The 26662-nt window shown below is 41.6% G+C and overlaps 1 protein-coding gene across 5 annotated transcripts in view; it reads left to right on the top strand.

Moving 5' to 3' along the window:
* The window catches only part of MAP2K5 (mitogen-activated protein kinase kinase 5), a 127195-nt gene that overhangs the window by 27375 nt on the left and 73158 nt on the right, over positions 1-26662 (top strand). For all 5 annotated transcript variants that reach the window (XM_084532596.1, XM_084532594.1, XM_084532595.1 and 2 more), the window contains 4 exons: positions 13402-13441; positions 18870-18938; positions 19034-19115; positions 23028-23089. In XM_084532596.1, coding sequence (XP_084388722.1) covers positions 13402-13441; positions 18870-18938; positions 19034-19115; positions 23028-23089 — 253 coding nt within the window. The remainder of the gene's footprint in view (positions 1-13401; positions 13442-18869; positions 18939-19033; positions 19116-23027; positions 23090-26662) is intronic.

Below are 26662 nucleotides of genomic sequence, written 5' to 3'. Positions count from 1 at the left end.
TCCCTTCCTTATAAGCAGCTTCACATGTAGGCTGATGAATATATTAAATGATAAACTCCCCCAAATTTTGGTAGTGCAGCTCATACCCTGCAGCCAGTATTAATTTTAATATTGTAAAGATTATAATAGCAGAGAGATAGTTTTCTCGACAGGAAAGTCTTTCTCATGCATAGTGCAAAGTTTAAACTACATAATGTAATATCTGGTACTTAATAGTCTGCAGTGGTGTATGAAAAATATTCCGCTAGGAATTAAGAAATCCATACTATGTAAGAAAGCCCTGAGGGAGTAATAAAGGTTTCCTCTGGAGAGCTATTTACCATATACAGTAACCCAGCATCCCATTAGGATTTTGTTTTTACCTTAGATATTTTAACTTTGATATTAACATTTTTTAAAAAATGTTTTAAAAGCTACAGTGCATTTAGTTTAATTCCTAATTGGCTGCCAACATTGTGAAACAACTAGCTTTGGTCTTCTAGTGGAAGTTTTAATGACAGTAGACTTCCAAAGCCTTTAGGGGACAAAACTAGTATTTGAAAGGCTTCTTCTGAAATTAGGTTAGCCTTGCAGATAGGATGAAGCTCATTCACATTCTCTTGTAGAAAGATATTCCTAGACCAAGCAATTGGCAGAATCCAAGGTCCTTTGCTTACTTTATTATAAGAAAGATTTAAGAGAGAGTGTTGAATGTCACAGCTAAGTCAGTGACTCGTTGATGTTTTCTGGTTGAGGGGAGGTTGCTTCCCTTCCCCGTGTACTGATGGCAGCTCCAGGAGCGGTCGTGTGTGGGAGAAGCATCACCAGGGAGGGCCACGTGCAGCGATCCCTCTGGAAGGCACTGGAGGGCTGTTTAGGGAAGAGAAATGGCACACAAAGTGGCGAAACCCTCTTACGTTATTATTACCCAACTTGGGGTCGCTTTCTGTAGGGAATCTTGTTAAATTCGTATAGGAAGTTTGAATAAAACTCTATGTGAAGTCAGACTTGCACCTTTTGACTTTGTATTTGTGAAGGGCAGGATAGTTACGTGCCAGCTCTTTTTTTTAGTGTTCTTACAAAAATGTTTTCCTCCTAAAATGACTCTTTTAGTAACAGTCTGCAAGAGTGATGAAGGAACAGAGGTGTGAACATTCAAGTTGCAGAGGAGAATGGTGCAGGAGGGAACACATAATACTTATGGCACTTCCACATTGACTTGCTGCATCATGTGGGCTGATGTTGTGATTAGCTTCGTTAAGTTTTTTGAGTATCATAGTAGCTAAGATTTGGGAAAGTCAAATTTTACCTGCAAAAGCATAAGCCCACTTCTGTATCAGGGAAACGCTACTACCTTCCCTTTTTATAACACTAACATTTTAAATTGGCAGTTGCAGTGACTTCACAGTATTCTCTCCAGTGCAAGTGTCATTCTTCACAGCTCCAGGGAACGTGTGCCATTTTTGTGTGGTTAATTTGCACATTCCTGCAGTTTGACTTTCGTTGCGATTTAAATTATAGGAGAATACGAATATGAAATATTTTCTCCCCAAACCGGGCAGCTACAAAGCACCGCGTTCCTCTCGGATCCTCCCAGATTTGTTTCTTGTGTTGGATTGAAGAGTTGTACCGATTTACTCTTTCATCTCTGGAGAGCTGCTGGTTGCCATTGTTGCAGGGAGTTGGCATTTACGGCGCTTTGGAGCAAAGCAGACAGGACTTCCATGCTGGAACAACCGCCCCTTTGTGCAGGGGAGCCTCTTCTCCCTTGCCAAAGGAGCATCTTGTGCTACACAAGCCAGTAAGAAATTGCAAAATGGAATACTTACAGGTAGCTGGATTGCGCTAGTCATAGATAGCAGCCCACATATATTTTATTCCAGTAAATCAATGAACATTTGTCAAATAAAATTAATTGCAAACGTTTGGCTGTTTTCCTCTTGCAGCATTCCATGCTGCCGGTTTGTTTCAGGAGAGGCTGTGTGTAGTATTGATTTGAATCTAAAGAATGACTCTGTGTATGTAGTATCTTTTTTTTTTTTTTTTCCTTTCTTTCTTTCTAGCTCTTTATACTAAGTCATATCCATTATGGCAATGATATATTATCAGCATTCAGCAAACAAGATAGCGTGTCGCAGGTCGCTGAGCAAAAATTTTCAGCCTCTCTTTCCATGTGAATTAACTACTATTGAAATAGTTTATTGAGATTGAAGTATTGATCACTTCTCATGCTAACCTTGGCTTAAGGGGGGAGAGGAGAGGTGTTTTTGTGCTCCTTGGAAGACGCTATGTGTAGTTAGAAAATGTATTTCATTTATTTGGGTTCTTTACAGCTGCAACTGTTTTATTGCTTGGAGAAGAGGTATCTTAGCTTTATTTTTATGACAGTATAATTATACTTTAGAAATACACTTGATTACTGTGTGTAGCAAAATTGTTCCAGTATATTGGCTTGGCCAATATTGCTATACAAACAACTTTTCAGTCAATTGAGTCTGGTAAAAAATCAATACTTTATAGCAATATTTTTAGTGAGAACTTGCTGAATCTAAATGTTTTTCCTTTTTTTCTAAAAAGAGAAGGGATTTTATAGTTTTCTGATTTACTGTTTTTCCCTTCCTTTTGATATGCTGTTTTCTTCATTAAGGAATGATAGCAATTACAGAGTTGGGCATGGCAAATTTATTTAATTATTCTCGATTTTTGGTTGTTTGTATGTTCAAAAATGTGTGTGAACATGGAAATGATCCAAAACTGTATATTTGAAAAGTATCTTGAAATATACTAATAGAAGGAATTCCTTCACTCAGTCTTGAGTAAAGATCGTCAAGAAAGTGATGAGCGCTGCCGCAACAAAGGCTGAAAGCACCCCAGTACCTTCCTCTTCTCTCTCCCAGCTTTTGCGGTTCATTTGCATCATTAATGGGGATTTCCAGTTTCCGTGGCATGTTTTAAGTCCTGTGCTCTGAATTCTTGGAAAATCTCAGCTGCTTTTATCTCACAGAGATTCGCACCTTGCCTTATGAGGCCGGCCCTGGGACTGTTGCCCTGTAGCTGTTCAACCTCCCAGCTTTGCAGCAGACTTTCCAATTTTTTATCAGCCAATTTATAGGAGTTGGTAGGATGGAGAATGGGCTTGCTGGGCTGCTTTGTGGCAGAAGAAAGCACTCGTATACCAGCGCATCTAGGGTATTTACTTAAATTGCTTTTGCAGAAAAAATAATTCACTAGCATATCCAAAAGACATTTAAAGTCTGTGCTGCATCTTTTAGCTCCATCAGTGGCTGCAGAGCTCCGAGAGACTCCGTTTTGGTCAGATTGCTCCGTTGCTTCAGTGAAATAAGGTTCACATTTTGATTTGTGCTGTGATGTATGCGCTCTGCCAGCCAGTCTCAGGAGTGGCTACGTTAAATTATTTAGAACCAAAATACTTAGCTGTGTATATTTTGCATCCAAGTATTGCACAGTAGGTCTCGGGCAGGTAATTATGGCAAAAAGTGTCTCTCTCTCATGGTATATCTAAACTGTCACTGTTTTCTTCCTTTATACACAAACAAAATGAATATTTTTCTATTCTCTAATATTTTCTAGTCTTTGTAATCATAGCTAATGAGAAGGGAGATGGTCAAGAACTCTGTTTAGGGAATAGGACAGGGTTTTGTGTGCCTTTTTTTTGAGTGAGCGTTGTGTATGGTAGGAAATATTCTGGGTTCTCTTAGCTTGCAGCTATTGAAGGCTCTACAATGCTGTGTGTACTGTAATAAACATAGAGGCTCAATGATGCTGTAATTAATTTGTGAGGTTACCTACTATTGGGGAGACAGGGAAGAAAAGGGGGATTCACTTACCTTAGCAAGGTGCTGTGAAACCAGACGGCTTCACTTAACCTGAGTGATGGGAAGAGAGGTGGCTGCTGGTGCTGTGCTGCCCAGAGGAATGGCTCGGCTAGGGAAAATGGGGCTAAATACAGAAGCTTAATTTGTTCGAGCAATTTACTTGAGCAACTCCGCTGTGTGGTTGAGCTGTACGTTCCAGCATCTGCCCGTTTCGTTCCTCTATCTGCGCCCACCTTGGGGTGCCCCATTAGCACGTTAAACGTGGCGCGTGGCGAGACAGCTGGGAGGTCGATCTCTCTTGCAAGACAGCCTGCAAACTGCTCGGCGAGTGCATGGCGGGGACATTAGCAGGGAAATGTTGTCACTTCGGGAGAGAGGAAGTGGGAGGTGATTTAGCTCTGTTTGCGGGAGCACTGATGGGATTTGTCATTGCCTTGAGGAGCTGTGGTTCTGCAAGGTTTGCTCCTTCGGCAAGCTGCTGGTGGTTTTCCAGCTCAGGTGCTATCACAAAGGAGCTCCCACAGGAGGGTCTCTAGTGCAGGTTTGGTCTTCAGAAACAATAACTGTCTTTGCACCTCATGCAGAGGTTGCTGAAGCCAACCTGACCTCAGCAAATCCTTCATCTCCTTGGAGCCCCCTCTGTTTTCGGCCTCCATTCATTTCTGGTGTTCTGCGTGAATCCACAGCACGGTAACAATGCACCCCACCTTGAAATATTTCCCTTCACAGTTTTTTTTTTTTAGCATGTTTTGCCAAGGGGACTAACGTCATTGTCTGCACACGAGGAAATGCAGGGAGGTGAAGTGTTTGGTGCTCTGACAAGCCCGTGGCCATGTGGGGTCTGAAGTTCGTGTCTCCCTGCAGTCCTGCAGAGGCCTTTTCCTTAATTTCCTGTCCCTGGCCACATTCATTTTTTTTTATTTTTTTTTTTGTGGTTACTTTGTTCTGGTTTATTCACATGGAAAAGCAGCGTAGCGATACTAGCTGGGCAAAGTTAGAAACACCCCACAAAATTTCTGCATCTTGTCATTGCAGTTTAAACAAGACTGACCAGTGATTGCTGCTCACTTGTTTCTCTTGACCCCTGCTATCACTCGCCTGCCTCATAAAATTTGTTATGCACAAAAGTGCATAAAATGAAGATAAAGTACCTCCTTCAAGACTGACAAAAACCATTCCTTTGCAGAATGGTAGCTGCAGTGAAAGTAAATAAATGAATGGACAGCAATCACAGCCTAGTTGATGAAACTGTTCAATTAAAGCACAGGCATTTACATGGTGTAATTTCCCTAAATTGCCAATGAGCCCCTTTAGACACAACCAGTGTTCAAATTGATTTCAGCATTGATTTTGGCTGAAGCTGATAAATTTCTGCTTGTTAGTTAAAGTAATTTTGCAGAAGACTTTGTACTGCAGTATTGAAGTGTTCATTTAGCTGATGGTTAAAAGAGGAGTTATTTACAGAGGGTTCTACTGTTGTTCTGAGATGGGACAATTCCCCGATCATCTTTTTACTTTTAATTTTTTAAGCTTCAGTATACAATCAATAGGTTATTGAAACTGATTAAAATGTATCCAGCCAGCTGCCTATGGCTGTTTAATTAGAAACTGGATGATTCTTAAATTAAAGTTGGTTTGTTTGCATTGCGTGTCCACGGCTTGCAAGATGAGGTGGATAGGAACCCTGAGAATTGGAGTTTGCTCTCGTTGTGTGAGCACGGTGCAGTTTGCACGGCGGCTCACCCCGGTGCAGGTGGTATCGGCTGCTTCTGGGCTACAAACAGGAGGCTGTGTCGGAGAGAATTGATGGAATTTGCCACAGCCAAGCTACTCCAAGTCAATAGTTTCCGACTGTCCCCTAATACAGAATGCTTTTGTAAATACTGCTTTTGCTTACAGAGATGCGTGTGAGATGGCAAGGGACAGAAGAATGTGCATTTATGTAGAAGTCCTTTTTTGCTGTTATACCAGAAGTGCTGTTTCCAACTTTTTCCTTAATCTGTTTCCAACTTTTTCCTTAATCTGTGTTTGATGTCTCTGTAAGAACAAGTGTAACCACACCATCAGGGTTGACGCTGAATTTTTTCCCTATCTTTTCACCCCAGATTCTTTCAAATGGCTCACTCTAGCTGCTAGGAACTAACCGCTGAGCTGTTCACTGGTCTGCGTGGGGTACAAAGGTTAGCCCCCCACATCCATTTCTGACACAGAACCATGTTCCCCCTGTGTCACTACAGCTGTAGTAATGGTGATGGCAAGGAGCGATGCAAAAGCTGCCCTCATGTGCTGCCCATCCTGGTGCAACCTCAGCGTGGTCCTGCGGTGAGCTGGGCACTGTGACATCCCAGCATCTGCACCCTCAGCTGCTCCTGGGGCAGGAGACTTCTTTGGGTAGGGCTTTTTCTAGTGCTTAGGGGTTTTCTTTTGAGGATTTGTTTGTTCGGTACCATGAATTGTGATGGGTTATTGATTTTTTTGTTTTGTTTTTGTTTTCTTGCAAACTTCATTCCACATTCATTTGCCTCTGGTTCCTAAAGGAGCTGTTCATGGGCAGAACATTTTCACGATGCTGTCTTGGAAACGTTAGCTCTGTCTTGACTAAAACTTACGAGCAAGCTTCCTACCTGAAAACGAGCCATGATTAGAAGAAAACTCTATTTCAGGTATTACAATGAATGCGTAGAAAACTTTTCCTCCTTGGCACAGTTCTCTTTTCTGGTAGTGGTCATTGCTGCACTGCCTCGTGTTTCCTTAGCAGCTGTTTGCATGGACACATCTCCCATGAACACATGGTTTGGTAACGCAGCAAATCCAGCTTTAGGTCTCCTTGTGGAGAGATGCAAGCATCAACATTACCATTACCATAGGATGTGACGTGCTTTTTGGCTCACCCTGTTGCTTCAAATGACCTCCAAAAATTGCGATGGGTTTACTTTGTACTGCAGGGTGTGTGCTGTGTCGGGTAATGCCTGTCCGTGTCACTGTAACCTTATGACTGCTCTGCTATCTTTCGTCCTTTCAGCTAGTTTAAAGCCAGCAGCTGAAGTACATTACGGTGTCTGCATCTGATCTGGTTTGGTCCTGTGGCAGCGAGTGAGCTCGGCCTGGCCATGGGGGGACACTGACGACAAAATCCTCTCTGTTCAGTTCTTTGGGTACAGGGTCTGCCCCGAGGAATGGGAACCAAGTCCTGGTGGGATGGCTACAAGGAGAAAGGTGTAACCCAGTTTTTAAAGGATGACCCTGAGTGGTTGCACTGGAGAAGCAAGACTGATGTAAGTGGGAACAGATGGAAATAGAAGTTAGGTTGCAGAGCAAAAGAGGTGAGGGATTCATTCTGCTGTGCTTCGGCTTGGATGCCAAAGCCTTCTCGTTCCCACAGAGATGGGTTAAGTGAGACCTTTTGCTGTTCTGCGTTATCTTTATGCAGCCTCTAGTGCCAATTTTGCACTTTGTAAAAGTTTAAAATTCAGATACAAGTATTTTGGGTTTGTTTTCTAGCTTAACAACAAATCATTTTGCAATCAGTACTCAAGCATCTGTAATGGGATTTTAGATAGTGGGGAGGTTGGCGTAGATTGCTGTTCGAACTAGCACAGTCCCCATAAAAGCTCCTTTTTACAACTGCTGTGCACTTTGGATTTCCTGTTTTAACAGCCAGAGAGTCAGGCTAATGTGTTTGTCTATTGCAGAAGGCAACAACTGTCAAAGTGTTTATTTCCTAGAAACAATTTGAATCTGTTTCTTTAGATGGCCATCTGAGTACGTGACAATTCTGTCATTAGGCTGCCAGAGTCTGACCGGAGCACGACAGACAGTAGCAGTACTAGGAAAACAGAGGGGGAAAAAAAAAGGAAAAATTACCAGTAAACCAAATCTGTGGGTGATTTGCTGCATATAGTTTGCAGCTGGTGACTGGCGTGTCGTTCTGCAGTGCATAACACTTAGAGAATCGTATTCATCGTGTGCAACACTGACACAGTGATTTTGCTCTAGGTTATTTCTCATAGGGCAGGGAAATGTTCGGTTTGATTTCATTTAGTGCCCTTACATCTGAAGGTGCTGCTTGCTAACAACCATCGCTTTCTGTGTTAACTTTTTAGCTCAAATAAGAAGCCTTGTGTTTGTGCTTGTGTCTATTCATTCTGGGTAGAAACTCATTCTTGGTAACTCTGAGGTCTTTGTGAGCGTGCCCTTCTGTGCGTCGAGGAGAACTTCTCTGCAGTTCATCGGGGCAGTGCTATGATGAGCTGGTACAGATATGGGGAAATGGAACGGTATTTGTGGATCTTGTTAAGTGAAAATATATCTTCAGGTTTTTTTTTAACAAAAGCGTGAAACAGAAAGACATGCATCTGCAAGAAAGGATGCAAAGTATTTACTTTTATTTATTTTTACTTCTCGGCTTCTGTTTGCTGCTTGGGAAGTTCACAAGAAGATGGCGCAGCACAGGATCAGGCTGGAGAAAGGCAAGGAGAGGATCTCCATCCTCCAGACTTCCAGCACAGCACTGGACAAAGCTAGGGCAGCACTGCAGTCCTCCATGGGGTAGGTGGTGGGCAGAAGTCCCCTGCAACCAACCTTTCTGCAGTTCTGCAGGAAGCAGCATGTGTAGTAAAAGCATCCTTTAGCAGAACGGTAAGGGAGACACCAAAGTATTTTTGTGAGCCAGTAGGGCTGCAGCAGATCTTCGTTTTTGGCATCAGCCGTTAGTTTCTCCAGTGCCTCGACTCAGGGTAACATTGCCTCCCTGCTTCCTGCAGTCACATCACTGATGTGACAGCACCGTCACTATATCATTTTGTCATATTTGCTGATGTTAGTTATATTTCCAGGAAGGGAAGGGACTGACTCATTGGCATAGCAGACAGGTCATGGCTTTCCCTTGAATCATTTGGTCTTGCCAAGGAATATCTTATTGATTAGAAATTGTTTCCATGGCTATTGGGGGGAAAAACAGAAAAATATATCCTGGTGGCCAGAGTGAACAGATGGGAAGCAGGATTTTCTGGGTAGTAAGCTGTTGCTGGCTTCTTCAGTGCTTTTTGCATCAGGATTTGTAGCATGATGCAATAATTGTAATGAATTTGTTCTTCTAGGAAGAGACTGATTTTTTTTGAGTTTGTAAATAATTCTAAATTCAGCTTGAAGTTGAAAAAAATGCATGTTAGGAAAAGCTGTTTGAGCTTTCTCAAGGATCTTTGCATAATCAGTCTGTGCTTCTGATGTGACCATCCTTAAGTTGCTCGTATGTGGGCGAATGCTTTACAATTAAAAATGAGAAAACAAATTGAAAATTGCTGTTTCTCTTGAGTGCCTGCATGTTGAAACGTGAAGTTAGTTCTTTGCCCTGAAAGAAATTATACCACGATCACAGTGAGTAATGCAGCTCCCCATGGTGCTTTTAGGTAAAATTTCTCACAGGGAGAACGGAAAATTGTTAGTCTTAGCAAGTTACGAGGGAGAATTTTTTTGTTTGACATCTAAGCTATTTGTAAAGAAGCTCATGCGTATTCTATTTGGTTGGTTTTGTTTGTTTTACTTTTGAAGTATGGCATATAAAAGTGCTGCAGAAACTCACTATCCCTAGTCAGTGTGTGAAATTTTAGCATTACAAATTAGGAGGGGCTGTGATTTCTTTCATAAAGAGGATTGAGCTCCAAAGCATCTTATATTTCTCCTTTGGCTTTCTTTGCTCTATACCTGAGGAAGAACAAAGCAGGCAATGTGAAATTCAGCTGCCTTTTTTTTCCTTTAAAACAGAAAACAGCTGCTTCTGATGCTTTCATTTTTTAATTTGCTTTCCTAGAGAAATGCTCCTCTTATAAGGAGGGAAGAGATGCCGAGGAGTTGGCAGCTCCCCCAAAGCCCTATTCTAGTTTTCCGTGATATCGATTTTTATTTTCTGGAGCACAGGGGATGCACACACCGTACTGCTCAGTCCACTGGAAGTTTTTTCCAGCTTAGCTGGAGGGCTTTGTTCTAGCAGAGCACGCTCGCTCACACCGCCTTGCTTATTCCCCCAAATACCCCAGCTTTTGCCTTTGCGGCACTCCCAGAGGGCAGCTCCTGATTTTCCGAGTAGAGGAGACAAAGTTATGCTAAAAAACTTGGTTGCATGGGGCTTTGACTGCCTGGGGATGTGGTTAATAGTTAATAGTCAAGGTTAATAAAATATTTGATACGGCTTTGCCAGCCTTGCTCAGAAGCTGTTTGCTGCAATGGGTGGAGAGGGCTCAGAGCACAGAACCCCAAAGGGAGCGGGAAGGAAGAGACTTAAATTTCCTCTCCCCGGTGGGAGCATTTCCAAGCCTTTGCTTGTTGGAGCCCAGTGCTTGGACCATGCCATCAACAAACATCAAATTTCTCCGGTTAACCTGAATGGGATCTGGATCAGGCTGTGGATAAGAATCTATTCTTATTTTGTTCCCCTATCTGTAAGGAGCTTCCTCTCCAGAGAGGAAGAAGAGCAGTCCATGCAACAGTTGCAAAATTGCAACGGCATTTCAGTAGAAACTTTTATATTTTTTTAATAGTTGACACTGGCATCAAGTGTTCCAAACTGACTTCTTAAATTTCTGACTGCAGTGCTGCCACTTCAATCGCTCCTCAACAATAGCTGCCTACTCTCAGTCCCCAGTTATGGCTTGTACGGTAGGTCAAAAGCAACCAACAAAAATAGCAGAAAGAAGATCTTAATCTTCCAGAGCTGGTTTCTTCAACGTATGATGTTTGGTGAACATCAAAATGGCATTTTCACTGAATATTTTATGTTGTGCTACCTTGACTGAAAAGGGTCCTAGTGGAGGTAGGAGCACAGGGGTCACTTTGTCACCATGTTAGCTCTTCTGTGCAGAGTTGTGGGACAAGAAGAACTTCAGCAGGACATGAAAGGAACAAAAGCAGGATCAAGGTGGAACCCACTGCGTTTCAGCTCTGCTGTGTTAGAGGTTTCCAGGGAACCAGAGAGGCGTTGTGCCATTGCTACCCCTTCTCGCTGGCAGCCGACAGTGGGACATGCAGGGCAGAGCATCACCCCAAAGCGAATGCCAACTGAAAAACAGGTCTGAGTGTGCACCTGTTAGATATGAAGGGCAAGGTATTCAATGCATTTAATTTTGGCTCTTTGTTTTTGTTAATTTCCGTTCCTTATCTTTACGTTCAGCACTAGCTATTTAGCAACTGTTCTCACTCGTCTTTAAATCCACTTGGCTTGGCTATTAGGCACTGCTCAAATGCCTTCCTAGCAAAAGGAGTTGTTGTAGCTGTTTATTAGGCGACATCATTTGCCTACCATCCTGGAAGATTTTAAGTGTGTTCACTGAGATGTACAGCATTGCTGAGGAACCTTTGCATTTTGCTATTTTGCTTCATTAGAAATGATCTGGTTCTACAACGACGAGTTTGTTTGCTTACCTTTGGAGGTGATGCTGAAGTCTGGAAGGGTTGACCCTTGAGATGAGACATTAGTTAAATCTCCTCCTAGACATCCACAGACTCTCTGATGGGTGCAGTATGCACGAAAAGGATGGTTTTCTTCATGCTGTGCCCATTGTTCTGTGGGATTTTTTTTGTTGATCCTTCTGAAGCTACATAACGGTGCTAAACCTTCAGGCTTTAGCTGTGCTGACTGTAACCAAAATGATCAATTCCAACTTACAGTTCTACATAATATCTAACAAAAGCGTTTTCCCTACACACTCATTGGAACAGGTAATTACTGCAGCAACTACAGACTAATTTGAAGTGTTAGCTGTTAATTAAAACACTACAGAGGTGTACGGTTGTCTTTTGGTGTAACCAAAGCTCCTATTCAGACTCCATTAATCACTTTGCAGTTATTGTGTTGGGGAAGGTCAGGACAATTGAGATGCCGGATCAGCCCGGAGTAAACAAATTCCTTTCCTCCCAGGTAGCTTGCCATTTGCAAAGTCAACGGACACGCTGTACCCATGGGCATGGTATCTCCTTTGTGATCCAATTCGCAGTGATAATTAAATGTTAAATTGGTACTGTCAGTGCTCTGTAAACCAAACCAGGTATCTGCCCTCTGCTGGAAATTTAACCCAAACTTCCACGGATGAATTAGCGTGCATCATAATTAAATAATCAAGTCTTCCCTTTTAATTCACTTGGAAACGGGAGATCTCTCTTATGGAAAAAAGATCAGCTTTCTTGACAAGCTAATTAAGTTGCCAAACTGTCCAGCACAGCGCGTATTAAGCTAAGAGACATTAAGCATGCTATCTCAACCTGTTCATTTTCTTATCATTTCTGCTGATCTTAAGTCCGTGCCGTTTTGCCGCTGTTGGTTCATCCATACTTACAGCAGAGTTCATTTACTCCCTCTGATTCATCGATTATGCCTTCAGCTACCGGCCCGTCAGAGCTTCACCCCATGGTTTTCCTCTTTGCGTGTTACACCGACATCAGATAGCACTGATTTTGGTGTGCTTCTTTAAACCACGTTGGCTCCTAAAAGCTAGCACCACTCAATTACATAAATATTTATCCAGAAGTTCTTAAATTAAGGTGAGGTTTTTAGAAGCTGCCAAGCTATTAGCAGGAATTCTATAAGCACTTGGGATTATAAAGGAGATTAAACAGACTCGCTCCGTACCACGTATGATTTGGCATGTGGAAAAAACTATTAAGCTCTTTCTTCAGTAATAATTGCTAGAGGTATATAGTGGTAAAAGATTATAATTCTTTAAAGTTAGTGCCACATATATGACATTACTGTGCGTACTGTCATAAATCAGTACGAGGCAATAAAACTAGTGAAGAGGAAAACCTTTAATGGTTTTGTTTTTATGCAAAATTACATTGGATTTTTAGTAGATTTTTTTTCTTCTACCTTTATTTTCTTGGGAATTTATGTTTAGGAATGCGCAAGTCACTGCTTAAAAAAACAATTACAAATGTTTGTCTTCAGAAATTTAGACAAATAGCTTTTGACTTACCATGGACATTTATTTTGAGTACATTTGAGTTTTGACACTGATGCATACTAACCTTACATGCGCACACGTGCTAATCATAAATACAAATGTGGAAAGGTCATTTCACAAATAGTTTCTGTGGGTCCTTAGGTTTCGATAAAGAGATCGGTCACCGTGTGTTACTTCACTTTAATTGGTATAGCTGTGCGTCTCATTGTCTTATTGCTGAAAATACCCTTACGATTAGCCAGCTTGTGCAAGAAAACCTGGGTTTTGTTACCATTCTGAGTAGCGTATTATATCACAACTTTTCATGGAAAGAAAATGTGAAAGTGGATAAATTCATACTTGCAAGTGTGCTATTATGCTGTACCAGTCTTCAGTGTATAGATTTTATGTAAAACATGCAGATGTAAAAAAAAAACAAAAAACCTGCTAAACAGCTCCATTGTGAGTATATTCTGCAGATCAATTGTTTTCATCAGTCTGTCTTTAGAAATGCTGTCTAAAATTTGGTTTACAGTAAAATGTTAATACACTGTACTCTAAGGCATTTTTCTGTGAAATTAGTGTATGCATGTTGCACGTATGTATAGAAGTAATTTTATGTCATCTCAAGTTATTTAATTTTTTCCCTCATGCAGGGCATATCATGTCCCTAGTGGAAAAATACTAGCCGTAAAGGTAAGATATTACAGTAATTTTCTCTCTCTCACTTTCTCTCTTTCTCTTCATTCTTTCTTGACCTGGGTTTCCTTCCCCTCCCTCTGATGGTTAGATCTCAATTTGCTTTATTGTGTTAAGTCCACGTTGTTTATGCAGGAAAGCTCCAGTATAAAAATCCAGTAAGCTCAAGTGAGCAGAGTTCCCAAAGCCAGGTTTCACCCTCCAGGAGCAGCAGGTTTGTTTTAATGCTGCGTGTTGGTACCACCACATCCTCCTGATGGTTGTGTGGACAGGTCCAAATGCAGCCGTGGGTTGTGCCACTGGGACAAACCCCCTCTAGCAGCTGGTGGAGATCCTGCTTCACCTTTCCAAAGCCTGGTGTAACAGCAATGGGGATGGAAAGGTCGCAGGGTGTCAGCCTCTACAGCGCTCTGCTACTGCCACAGTGTCCCCAGGGGCATATTCTTGAGTGGTCTCTGCAACTTCTTTTAAATAAAGAGAATTTCCCTGTTTTCTTTGGGATACTGCTGTGTTTTCCTAGGAGATCTTGTGGTTTTAACAGGTTGGTTTATTTAAATGTTCTTCTTCCCTGCCCACAACTGTGTTTATACAACTGAATATCCGCGTGTGTGTGTGTATATATCTTCTGTTAGCATTTGTAGCTGTGAAGCTGTATGGTGTAGTGTGGTTACGTGTATCAGATAAGTACCAGTCTTCTCTGAAGTTAAATTAAAGCTTTGGTAAGCTAATAATGCACCTATGACTACAATATGCCAACTACTGTGTGATTTAGAATTACATTATTAATTCAGTTAAGCTATAAAATAAATTATTGATGTCTGTGTAGAACTGAAACAGCTTTTTTTTTTTTTTTTTTAACTTGATTTCATTCAAACTTGAAATGGTAGAGACTTTGGGAGAACAAATGAACTGTAGTATTCATATAATTCTATTTAATAGTTTGGAACCAAAAAGTTACATTTAAAAAAATGTATAACTTAAAGAATAATTAAGTGGAGATCTGTAAGAGTGTGTTTCGTTTCATCTGTCTTTCTTCCCCTCTTTGAGTCACTGAGGTCTGGTATAACTGAGTTAAACAGGAGAATGTGGGAAAAGAGAGAAGAGGAGTTTGTTGGAGCTGGTTGCTGCAAGCAGAATTGGTATTAAATGATGTGGGATTATACTGAGACTTCAGACAGGGCATTGTATGATTTATTTTTACCAGAAAGTATTTACATGTATGGGTAACTTTCAGATCTGAACTCATGTTGTCAGTAGTTCTTACTGCGTATAACTTAGTAAAATGAGGTTCTGTCCATGTTTTGGCTTTCCTTGAGGATCACATAAATCCCTGCACTCCACTGGGAGAAATGCTTTTGACTTTTTCTATGAGTTCTGGCAGTAAGCGTTTGCTTTTACTCCTTTGAACTCATTCTCTACATGTCAAAAAAAAAAAAAAAAAAAAGATAACTTCAAGTGATATTTTTATTACATACAATTAGAAATCTTTTCAATTGGTATCCATCACTCGTAAATCTGTCAAGATTGGTTAGAATAAGGCAGGAATTCTCTGAGATGCAGTAGGCACGAAAGTACAGAAAACCTAATACGCAGAAACACCTTTTGTTACAACTTTCGGTGGGGAACTAAGGAAGCTCTTCCCCTAGATGCTGGTGTTGCACAAGGTTGCTGCTTTTCTCTGCTCTCCTACTGCACCAGTTCTGCTCGGCACTGGCCTTGCCCGCTGCCCCCAGACCCATGGTTTGGGACCAGGGTGCCCCTGGAGCTGGCTGGAGAGGAGCTGGAGCGAGCTAGAGCAAAATCACGCCCGCAGGAGGGGAAATGAGTTCAACCTTTGCAAGGTTAATTGAAATCACCTCCCTGTGGCAAAAAGCCTTCTTCCCCCCGCAATTTCACCTTCTTGTTTCCCTTGGAGTCCAAGGGTTCGCTTAGTCCTCGTGGATAATTAGCATCGTGAAGATTTGGGAAGCTGGGTTCTCTGGGTAGACCCTACCCCTGGTGGTCCCGTCACTGTCAATTATATTTTTTTTTAGTGCACTTACAGAAGAAATACCGCACCAACACGTGTGCATTATTGTGGTTTAAAATAACACACTCACAAGCTGCAGGTCGGGAAACACGCTATGACAGTGATCATGCTGGCTTGCTCCATTAATAAAATTACTTACTGCATCTACAGCTTGGCGTACCCAGCAATAAAAAGAGGACAGCCACACCTGCATCTTGACAAGATGATCACAAGGATCAGTTGTTTTGACAGAGGATTACCATGCTGCTAGCGACGTCGTCGCACTGAAGGATCTGTGAATGCAGAGTGCTGTTGGTTTTGTTTGTTTGTTTTTTGATAATTGCATACAGATTTGATACGACGAGACAACACTCAGTAAACCTGTTGATTAAAATGCTCTCAGCTGGTAGTTAATCTTGCAAATACATTGAACAGGATAACAAACCAATGCTGATATCCATATTATAGACCAAAGCTCTCTGTGTCATTACATATTTTATATAAACTTTACAGCTAGATAATGTGCGAAAGATTTAATGGATTTTCTAATGTAACCTTTTTTCTAATTGGAAGAAAAAAATCCAAATGAAAAATGTGAGCGTACGCTGGCTGATTGCCATTCTTCAGCTGCTTTTGGTTTCTCCTGCTCTTAAGCTAGCATTTAAATGGACCATTTGATTAATCATTTGTATACCGACTATAATACTCCCAAATTTCCTTTGAGTTGTACATACTGTAAAAGACAATTATGTCGGCACAGATTAAATAAGTGAATTAAAACAGAATAGCAGCTTAATTTGACCTGTGATTTTGCTCTCGTTCCCTTCAGTGGAACGTATGCCACTCCAGCAAATAGATGAAGTCATCCATGACAGCTTGTGATGAATTGCCGTATTTATACTGTATATTTTAATAGCCTCACACTAATTTAAATTGAGCACAGAGTAAATTATAATTCAGTCACTTGACTGCTTGTATTTAACTTGACAACTCATCCTTATTTGTCCTGGAGGTGTAGTGGAGAGCAGAGGAAATATGTTCAGGTATTCCTCCTTTAAAAGTTAACCCTTTCACTCGAAATGTTAGGTACACGGAGTTTATGCAGCCTCGGTGAGGAGTCCTGCTCCCACCCGTGCTAATGAATTCGGTTTCACTGTTCCGCTCTCAGCAATCCCGAGAAAACCACCGAGTGACTTTTTGCTGCAAAGTTCTTTCCAAAGGTGCTGTTTTGGAAAGGTTTGTTTAACGCCACATCTCATTTGCTTACCCATGTTACGACTGTGGAGGTTGCAGCCAAATCCTAATTCACGGCTTCCTCCTCGGTAGCAGCAGGTTTGAGGACTCTTTTTGCCCCTCCATTTATCACTGTCCGACCCCATGTCTACATATGCTTGGAAGTTGTTTCCTGCATTCAAATTTAATTTTCTAAATCTGCTTGGAAACTGTGCAAAAGGAGCGTGGCAGTGGAGATTACCAGTGGAGGTGAAGGCGGTGCTGCACAGACTCGTCCTCCTCCTGTCCCCGTTTCAGTGCTGTAATTGGGTTCCTCCAGCCTCAACTTCAGATGGCTGCCTCCAGTTTGGGGATCACACAAGCCGGGTGGAATAAAATGCTTCTGCATAATAATTATATTGAGAAAGGGACACGGTGCCCTCAACAAGGTTTTTTGGTGGTGCTGTCCGCTTGCCATGCTGGGGTGCTCCTGTGTGTGCTCAGCCCTCCAGTAAGCAAATCACCAACAGGTCCAGGAGCTCTGCTTTTCCCCGTTATCGACACTATTACAGTGCAGGGTCTGCGTGTAATTATGGCTAATGCAAATCAGCCAGAGACCTTTCTTCCTGCCAGGTCTTGGTTGATTGGATGTCAGCGATGTATCTGACACTGATCATGCTAACTAGTTGTTGTGTGGGGTGGCAAAGCCCTCGCAGGGAAACCTCTCCCTCTGAGTAGGATTTAGGGAGATAAAATGCAATTTTATACCGTTGACAAGATTAAATTCTGTTAATATTCAATAGGTAAAACTGATAGGATTCCAGCAAATTATTTGAAGTTTTTCACGCTGGGAAAATGTAAGCGAATATTGTTGGCAAATGATTATTGATCTAGACAAGTGTGTTAAACGTTTCTTGGCAGCCCTGTATTACACTTACCATTTAGTTTAGTGACAGCTTTTATAAATAACCCTAAAGCAAAGTCTTGATAGAAACAGGTTATCGTTTTTTTTTTTTCTGTTGGACCGATTTTGATACTGTAAAATGCGTGTGGAGGTGCTCTCCCTGTGTTTTGTTTTGTCAGCAGTAAATGTCTGTTCTGCTAATTCTGCAAATCGACTGTATTTTGTGTTCCTCTGGCTTAACATGTTTAACTGCGAAATACCATACGATAGGAGACTGAGCCCAGCTAACTGTGTTCAGAATCCACTTTGGTTTATATAGTAGTACTTAGGAATTAAGTGTGCAAATCTTCTGATAAACATGGCAAAGAAAGGTTTGTAAAAGTCACTTTTTTAGCACTGGCCTTCCTCGTAGCCACCAAGGGCAGATTTTTCTTCTCTGGCTGCTTGCAAGTGCAGCAGTGGTGCTGCAGAGAAGATGGAATAAAGTTTTGTGGCCTTTCTTTAATAACTACTTTCATCTTAAAAAATCAGGTATTAGCAGAAAGACTTTAGGAAAGTAGTGAGGTCAGACAGTGGGGGTGCATGGGTTCATCTGTATTTTGCCACTTGGGTGCTGTGCACTTGGGGGCAAGGTATTCCTGGCAGAGCCCAAGCCCTTCCTTGGGGTGCCTGGCTCGAGGTGTTAGACAAGGGGGAGATATTAAACTGAAATCCGAAAAGTGGTGCTAGGAGATGGCTCTTGACACTCCTTTAGGGCACTGTTGAGAAGTTCAGAGACACTTTCAATACCACAGTACTTATTTAGATCCTTAAGTTATAAACTCAGTACATCTATCAGGTTCACAGTGTTCCAGAATTTTTCATGACACATCTTCGTAGCGAGAGAAGTCAGTGTGGGGCAGACAAGGAGAGACAGCCCCAGCCTGGGCACTAATTCGTGCTTTGGGTGAATTGCAGCAGCTCCAAGCTTACAGACCCACAGATTGACCGTGCCTGCTCTTTGCGTTATGTGTTGGGCTTGTGTTCAAGTTCTAGCTCGTCTGTTGGTCAAATGAATAAACAGCAACCTTTCAACTTTTCATGGATAAAATTGGCTGCATAGCTTAATTTATTTGCAACTGACTTTCCAAAGTAAATACTTCTGTCCTTCCCCTTCCCTTCTTCCCATGGCTCTATTAAAATACTCCTTCCATTCCTTTTCTCACATGAGGTTAATTAATACCGGGCCTTCTGTTTTGTTCTGAGTCGTTCACTTACCTTTCATGTTGGAGCTGATCGTACGTCTGATGTTTGTTTTTTAGGTCATACCCTTAGATATAACACTGGAGCTCCAGAAACAGATTATGTCAGAGTTAGAAATTCTTTATAAGGTATGCATTTTTTCTCATTTTAATTATTCTTGCTTAAAGTCATCCTACAGTGTGTCTTTTTTTAAGCAGGCTTCTCTTTTCCTTTCTTTTTCCAGTGTGACTCATCATATATCATAGGATTTTATGGTGCATTTTTTGTCGAAAACAGAATTTCATTGTGTACAGAGTTCATGGATGGTGAGTTTTTTCCATCTTGTGTGCTTTTAATTGCTAAGCTTGAAAATGGGGAGAATCATATAAAGATGTGCTTTTCCAGTATGGAGCAGAATGCATTATTATGACTTTGAAATATAAAATAAAACATAGAGAACTTTGATTTAGTTTTTTTAAGAACAGGCTAGTATTGGGATTGGGTTATATTCTGCAGTATGCTGTATTTTCCTGAATGCAATTTCACTTACTTTTATTGAAAATGTAAATAGAACAGAAATAAATGCTAGCTTAATTTGTGGTTTGATATTTGAGTCTTCCATACAATCTGTCCTCACTGACGAAACAGCTGTTCCTCACTTTTAATGTTTTGCTAGCCAAAACAGATTTTCTTTTAAAGAAATCTATTAACCCAATGTCCTGTGTGTTTTCAGTGGAAATCGGTTCTTAATTGCAAGACAAGGAATTATTTTCCAACACAGCTGTTTAGCAGTGCTGCACTAAGTTTCTTTCTGAGTGTACTCTTATCTCTCCCAACGTGGATCTTCAGACCGACAGTATCCCCTTCCCCACAATTTGATGCTGCCATCATTATGGAGATATAGAAGTACTTTGCTCTGAAATTTTGTGCTGTGTGACACTCTCGAACAAAAGGCAGGAAAACTATACTGATTACAGCAATTTGTAATCATTGCTGCCCTCTGTGTATCAATTTTGAGAGTGTCTCATGACAGATACAGTCCCCCCGTGTCTCATGCACAAGAACCCTCTTTGCAGCGTTCAACTTTGAGCTTCGTGTTGGTGCGAGCATTTAGTATATTACTCTCTTCAGGGTTTTCCTATGAGCCAGCATTTTCTGCTCTATCCAGCTTTTTCACAAAGGTTCAGTTAAACTGCATATAAAGAAGAGAGAGGATCTCACAAATAATTTACTATAGAGGAAAGGCTCTCTGGCAGGGAAAAAACAAAAACAAAAACAAAGCCAAATGCACACCATTAAATTAAACACTGTTGAGTAGCTTCTTTCTTTCTGATGGGGGACTACAGATAAAGCCCTTTAGGGTTGTATGGTGCATTTTGTTTCCCCCCTGTTAAAATGGTCTGTTATTATTTCTCTCTTTTCACACTTGCTACCTCTGTTCCAACGATCATTGTGCCCCCTTCCCAAGCGTGAGGGATCCTCTCAGATTTTCCATTATTTGCAAAGCTTGATGAGAAAGTATTATTTATTCACCAAAGCCCACCAGTTAAATTCTTTGGTGCTCTCATGCTGTGTGACCATTAGCCATTTCTCTGGGCTCTTCTTGCAATTGCACTCGGATTTGCAAGCCTGTGTTAAGCATCAGTCCCATGCAGTAAGGAGGCAGCTGCTCATGCCAAAACATGCATCTGCCTGGAGTGTGTTTGCTCCTGCTAATTCAGAGACTTTTCAAAATGATGGACATAAATGCTTGCAGTCCCAAATTCTTGTCTGAAAATACTTAAGCCTGTAGGGTATGCATCCCTCATGATGTTGCACGACAATGGTGTTTACTGACCATGCACAAATTACTTGGAATTATGCTGGAGATGACCTCTGATCTGCCTCATGTTGTGCGCTCCTTCTGGCAGAAAACAACGGCAAGCATCTAAAGGAAGAACAAAATGCAAATAAAAGGACCTTGCCAATTTTTTTTCCAGGGTTTTGATTTGGATGGGGAAGGATGCAGGTGACGATGATAAATATTTTCTAACCCTGCAGATGAACAACCTTAACCTTGACAAATTTTTGGCCCTTTTTACTTTAATGGACCAGTTTGTAGTATTTTCAGAGTCCGGGTCATCTAGAAAAATCCCATGACTGTTTGCCCAGGTGTATCCTGTACTAGCAAAGTCTACTGATAATATTACAAAAGCTGGGCATTTCCTTTGTGAATTACCTAGATGCAGATCTGCTTCTTTTGGGGTACTCACGTCTTAGGGGCACACACACACACAAAAAGGTGTGCATATTGTGCCATGTTGGCTCTCTCCTGACACGTGGAAGCAAGAAAAAAACAGGTAACACCAGCTCTGCAAATACCAAAGCACAGAGGTTGAAGTGACCTGGATTACCCTTCCACCTGCCAAGTGATCATACAGATCAGCAGAGATAGGAAATGAGGCTTTCTAATCTTTGCCCTCTTATGTCTGTGATAGAGTTGATGTTCTTGTAACTAAAGATGGTGAATTGCACCACTGTCTTTTACTTCGTTGTAGCCTGTCTTCCTTGAAGCTGTTGAATACTCATTAAATTCCCTTTAGAAACAGCAAGAGGTGCGGGTTATCAGACTGTGCCGTGATGTCTACATATAGATTTGGGAGCTAACCTATATTTGGGTGTGGAAATCTTGTCCACAATGTTCGTTTGCTATTTTTTTTTCCCCATAGAAAAATGGTAAATTTCTCCAGCTGTCTGCAAAAAGATTTTTTTTTTAATTATTTTTTTTTTCCAACCTGCACTTCCTGTAGTAACATCTGTAACAGCAAGAATTAGCAGATTGGTATGTGAGAGTAGGTCTTTTTGTCCAAAATTTAAGGATAAGTTGCAAGTATTAGCAGAAACTGCCTGACCTTACGATAGCCTTTTTCCTGTTATTTCTGTTAAATAGTAGTTCCATTTACTTTTTGAACTGTGGTTCACTGCAATACACAGGAAACATAAGACAATATAAATTGAAAGATGAAACTTAATGAACAAATAGTAATTTTGGTGACCTGGAATCAGAGCAACATTAGTGAAGACAAACACATGCTATATTCTGACATACAAAGACTATAAAGACAATGGGGAAAAAATCATTAGAATAAAAGGTATTGTATAATTAAGGCTGAAGTCTGGTGCAAGGACCTTGTGACTTCTTTGCATTGCAGCATTTCAGAATGAATGGGTTTTACTTTTAAAAACTGAACCATAAGCGAAGTACAAAGTATAGTTTTCCTAATTGCTGAGTATTGGCCCAACTCTTTTCCCAGTGGTGTCATCAGTAAAATCCAGAGGCTGCACCAAGAGCAGTCAGATCAGTGCTAAGCACTTCTGAGAACCTCTAGCCTGGAGTTGACTATACATTCTTGCAGGCTGCATGTAATACGTTCTGCATGTAATTTACTTGTCTTTTTTTTTTTTTTTTTTTTTTCCTTTTGGCCATTCTACTTGGACTTTTGTAATAGTCAATTTTAAATTCACTTTCTTACACAAAAACGTGTATTTCACACAAGGGACATTTTTAACACTGGCATAGTCATTAATTCCCTATGTGGAAGATAAGGGAAACAGCCTTTCAGGGATGTCTGCACAATCGTGACTTAGGTTTCTTGCTTTCTCCATGAATATATGAGGCTGGCTGCACAGGGTTTTGCCAGGTAGTAGGTTCTGTCCCATACTGGAACTTACTGGGAAAACTTAACTGCCCACCCCAGAGCTCCTCGTCTTTCAGACATCGGTGTGGGCACAAACTGCAGGGCTCAGCCCAGCTTTCACTGATTTTGTCATCGTGAAGAAGCTGACTTTAAGCAGTGCATCAGATACCACCTAACATTAGCACCAGGTTTTGGGGACTGGGGTAGAATACTGTTGCTTTTTCTGATGGTTTTGTCAGTCTCCAAGGAGCTATGCCAAGCCCAGAGGTTTTAAGCTCTCCGATTTCAATATCGTGTCCTGCGGCTGGGAAGTTTTCTAAAACGAGTTTTGGTGTTACATGCACAAGTAAGTAACATGGGTGAAAAAAAGAACTGAATGCTGTCTCCTGCATTTACTCAGTTTGGTAGATTTTTAAGGTCAGTTATTTCTGACACAGTTATTGTTATATCATTGATGGTGGTTTTTTATTAATAACCAAGGCCTAGAAAACCCTTGTGACTTCAAATCTAGGGCAGTATTTCATTTTATGTTACCTAAGCACATTTTGTTTGTCCCTGCAGGGGGATCTTTGGATGTTTATAGAAAAATTCCAGAACACGTACTAGGAAGAATAGCAGTAGCTGTAAGTATTTCTTTGGTTTTGTCTTTTAGTTTTTGATTGTGCATATAACACATCCCTGCTTTGAGTGTGCACGTTCCCTCTTAGGACACTGAGTCATCTCCAAAAACCTTGTCCTCATTGTATGTGTGTAAAAGGAAAGTATCCATCCTCTTCATTGCTCCTCCTAACTGTCCTGTCTTCACAAGGACGCAGGTCTGTGAAGGCAGAGCAGCCTGCTGCCACCAGAGTTCAGGGTCATAACTGGCTCCGTCTGTGCTTGCTTTACTGTTGGAAAGGTTTTGCCAGGCCAAACAGGGGTTAAGGATATCATCCTGTTCTGTGACTAACACACACGTTTGCCAGAGGCTCAGAAAATGTAAGAGGATGTGATAAATTGAACGGGATAAGAAAAATACATGATTTTGCTGGAGAACTGTGTGGCCACGTTTCTTCATATCAACCTTTTAGGATGGAGCAGGCCTCTTCATCTCCTTTATTTACCCTTCAAATCCTTCTGTAATGTGTGGTTTCTTTAAAAATTGATTCAGCAGTGCTGTCCTAGCCCTCATGTTGATCCCTTGTCTGCCACTTCTGCTGATTCTTGTGTGTTATTTCCATTCCAACCGTCCTCACTCTGCACAAAGTAATTCGATAAGATTTGCTTTTCAGGTTGAAAAATAAAGTCATCTTCTGTTATCAGAATGCAATGGTAGAACACACTTGCTGTCTTCCCCCTGTGGTAGGTGTACTCCTTAAGGCAGCGAAGAAGGCAGATGAAGTTTTTGTTCATCACAAAAGCTTGACAGAGGCTGCGTGGGGACTGGCTGCTCTCTCACCCCTGAGCTGGAACCCTCCACACATGAACAGTGGTTGCTGGAGACCCAGTGAGCAGGGAGATACCTGTGATCCAGGCTGAGCTGTCGGCCCCAGGTGTCTTGGTTTGGTAGCAAGGGGTTGACAGTGGGCTCCTTCTAGCACCTGGTATGCCATTGTTGAGCCTCAACAGCATTCAGAGACTTTGTCTTGCTAGAGATTCACTAGTTGTGACTGAAAACTCAGCTTATGGAATACTAACAGCAACAACAAACAAAAAAAGTGGCATGTTTTGCCAAGACTGAACACCAGGTAATTGACCAGTGTCTTAGTGGTTGTCACAGGGGAGAGATACTGCTAAACAATTGCTAAATATAAGGAATACTTTGATAACTTAAGCAGTTTAAAGCATAACAAAGTTATTCTATCGTGTGCCATTTAATTAAGTGCTGGGTTTTCACATTCATTATACATCAAGCTGACAATTTAAATCCTTTAATCCAACACAGGCAGCTATTTAGTCTCTGTTCATTGTAATTCACAGCTCTACTTTCTCTTAATTTGTGTGGCCTGCCCAGGGTGATGAACATCCTTCTCTGATGCTGTTTCCTCTAAGTAGCTTCAAATCTGCTCATTATATAGCCTAGCAGTTTCTTATGGAATTTGAATGCTTTTCACCTTTAGTTCAGAGTAAAAACGTTTCATCTCTTCTTCCCTATGGAGCAATGAATGATAACTTGCTCATATTCCTGATGCTAAGTAGCATGTGTATTGTGTAATAATACTGGGATGGGCCTTCGAGCATTTATTCAGATGGTTCTCGCTTCTCCTTTTCCTTATCTCACTTCATGTAGTGTAATTAATACATCCACACTAACTTACTTTATCACTTATTTAATTATTTTTGTGTCCTCTCTCACATCCTCCCAGGCCAGCCCAGCTCGGAACGCCGAAGATGTTCTCTGCCAGTTTTTCACTTGTCCATAACAGCGGTGCTTCGGCCCCATCTTTTATGTCTTGAACAAAAATATATGTATTTGTTCACCTACAGGGTCATCGCCTTACAAGTCTGTTAGTTAGTGAGCATGACTCCCTGACATGGACGGGGAATTGATACTTAGCTTTTTTTATTGTTGTCTTATCTGCTGTTTTAGCAGTCTGTAGCATGCCCAGGGGGTCAGCAGAGAGGTGAACAAAGGAGCAGGTGCCTTCAGAGGAGGAACTCGCCCCTTCCTCCTGCTTCCCAGTAACAGAAGGGGTGCGCTGAGGCTGAACCAGCACTGGCAGCTTCCTCTGCTCTGGTGCTGAGTTTTTGCTCAATTGGCATGGTAGGCTTGTTGGAAGGAGGCGCTGAGAGCTTTTGTTAGCTCTATAATTTGTCAGCAGCAGCAGGAGTAGCTCCTTTAAGTTTTCACAAATGACCACCCTGCATCTTGGTGTCTGACATTTCGGTAGAGCCCAGCAGCCCATTTTGTAGGTTGGGCACCTTTTTGCCAGGTATTGTGCATAGACACCATAATCTTCACTCTAAACAGCTTGTGAAGATTACCCAAAGCCTGTAGGACTTCTGATCACGTACTGATGGGCAGGAGAATGTCAGACAAAAGCTAGAGCTTACATGGATTCTGTGGGCAAAATCTGGAGCTTCCACGGTCTCTCTGTTTTTTCGGTCTGTGCATTTTCTTTTTACCTTCCTTGCACCGTGTACACAGAGTCATTTGTCTTTTATTCCCCGGAGACATGTACAATGCATTAGTCTACAGAAGCTGTTTAATAATATGTGTGACCGGCTCATCTGTTAATTAGAAAATCTTTTTGTTATATTTGTAGAAGTTTTCAGTGAAACCATTGCCAGAGGAAGATGATGCGGAAACATTTAGCAGTGGCCCAGTATTCTCCTCTCTGACTTGATGATTTTCCTGCTTCCTTTCCTGTTACACAAATTTAATCCCCATGAAAAGCATGGGACTGGCAGCCCTTAAAAGCGATTGTCCTGCTCAGAGCAATGAGCACAAACGTCGCAGGCAATCCCAGCTGGTCTAGAACAAGATCTGTGCCTGCTCAACGCACGCAGCAAAGGGAGTGCGATGCCCCTGTGCTCCACTCGCTCAATTAAATACCAAGTTGTATTCAAGGTCATTTCCTTGCCATTCTTGATCTCCACAGGCTGAACTACCTAAGAGACATCCCTTTCTTGACAACCCTGACTTGCCATGGCCCAAAGAGTACTCGGTTACCCGTTCCTCACTCATTTCCTTGCAGTACTGCTGTAAGTATTCGAGCAGGGCTCTGCAGGTGCATGGCAGTCTGCTCCTTCTTGCTTTTCCATACACTCCTCTCACCGACTCGGCAGGAACCAGTTGTGGTGGACGATGTGCTTTTAAGCTGAAATAGTAGGAATTTATTGTCAAGTGCGATAGTCTTCTTTTGGGCGGTTGTGTGTTTGATGCTGAAAGACAGAATGCTAGAAAAAATGCAAGGCAGTAAAAGGAAATCCTCCAAAGAAAGCAGTTGCCAGATCTTGGGGCAAAGCACTGCATTTTGAGGAGCGGGATAACACGGTAAGAGAGGCAGATAGTACTGAGACTTCAGTCCCCTAGGTACCAGGGAGATCTCTGACTTCGTCACAAAATTCCTCTTCGTTGCCTGCATGAGATGGTGTTGACAAGAAGGTGAAATCTTGCTTCTTTTCTGTGCCCTTTATTTGTGCAGAGGGCCATGGTGTTTTATTTTCAAAGGGAAAAGTGTGTCTTGGGAATCCCAAAGTGCTGTGCTTCCTCC

This window comes from Aythya ferina, assembly GCF_964211825.1.
Source record: "Aythya ferina genome assembly, chromosome: 11".
Taxonomy (NCBI): Eukaryota; Metazoa; Chordata; class Aves; order Anseriformes; family Anatidae; genus Aythya; species Aythya ferina.
The sequence above is the reverse complement of the archived record's forward strand: the minus strand, read 5'-3'. Positions and strand labels throughout refer to the sequence as shown.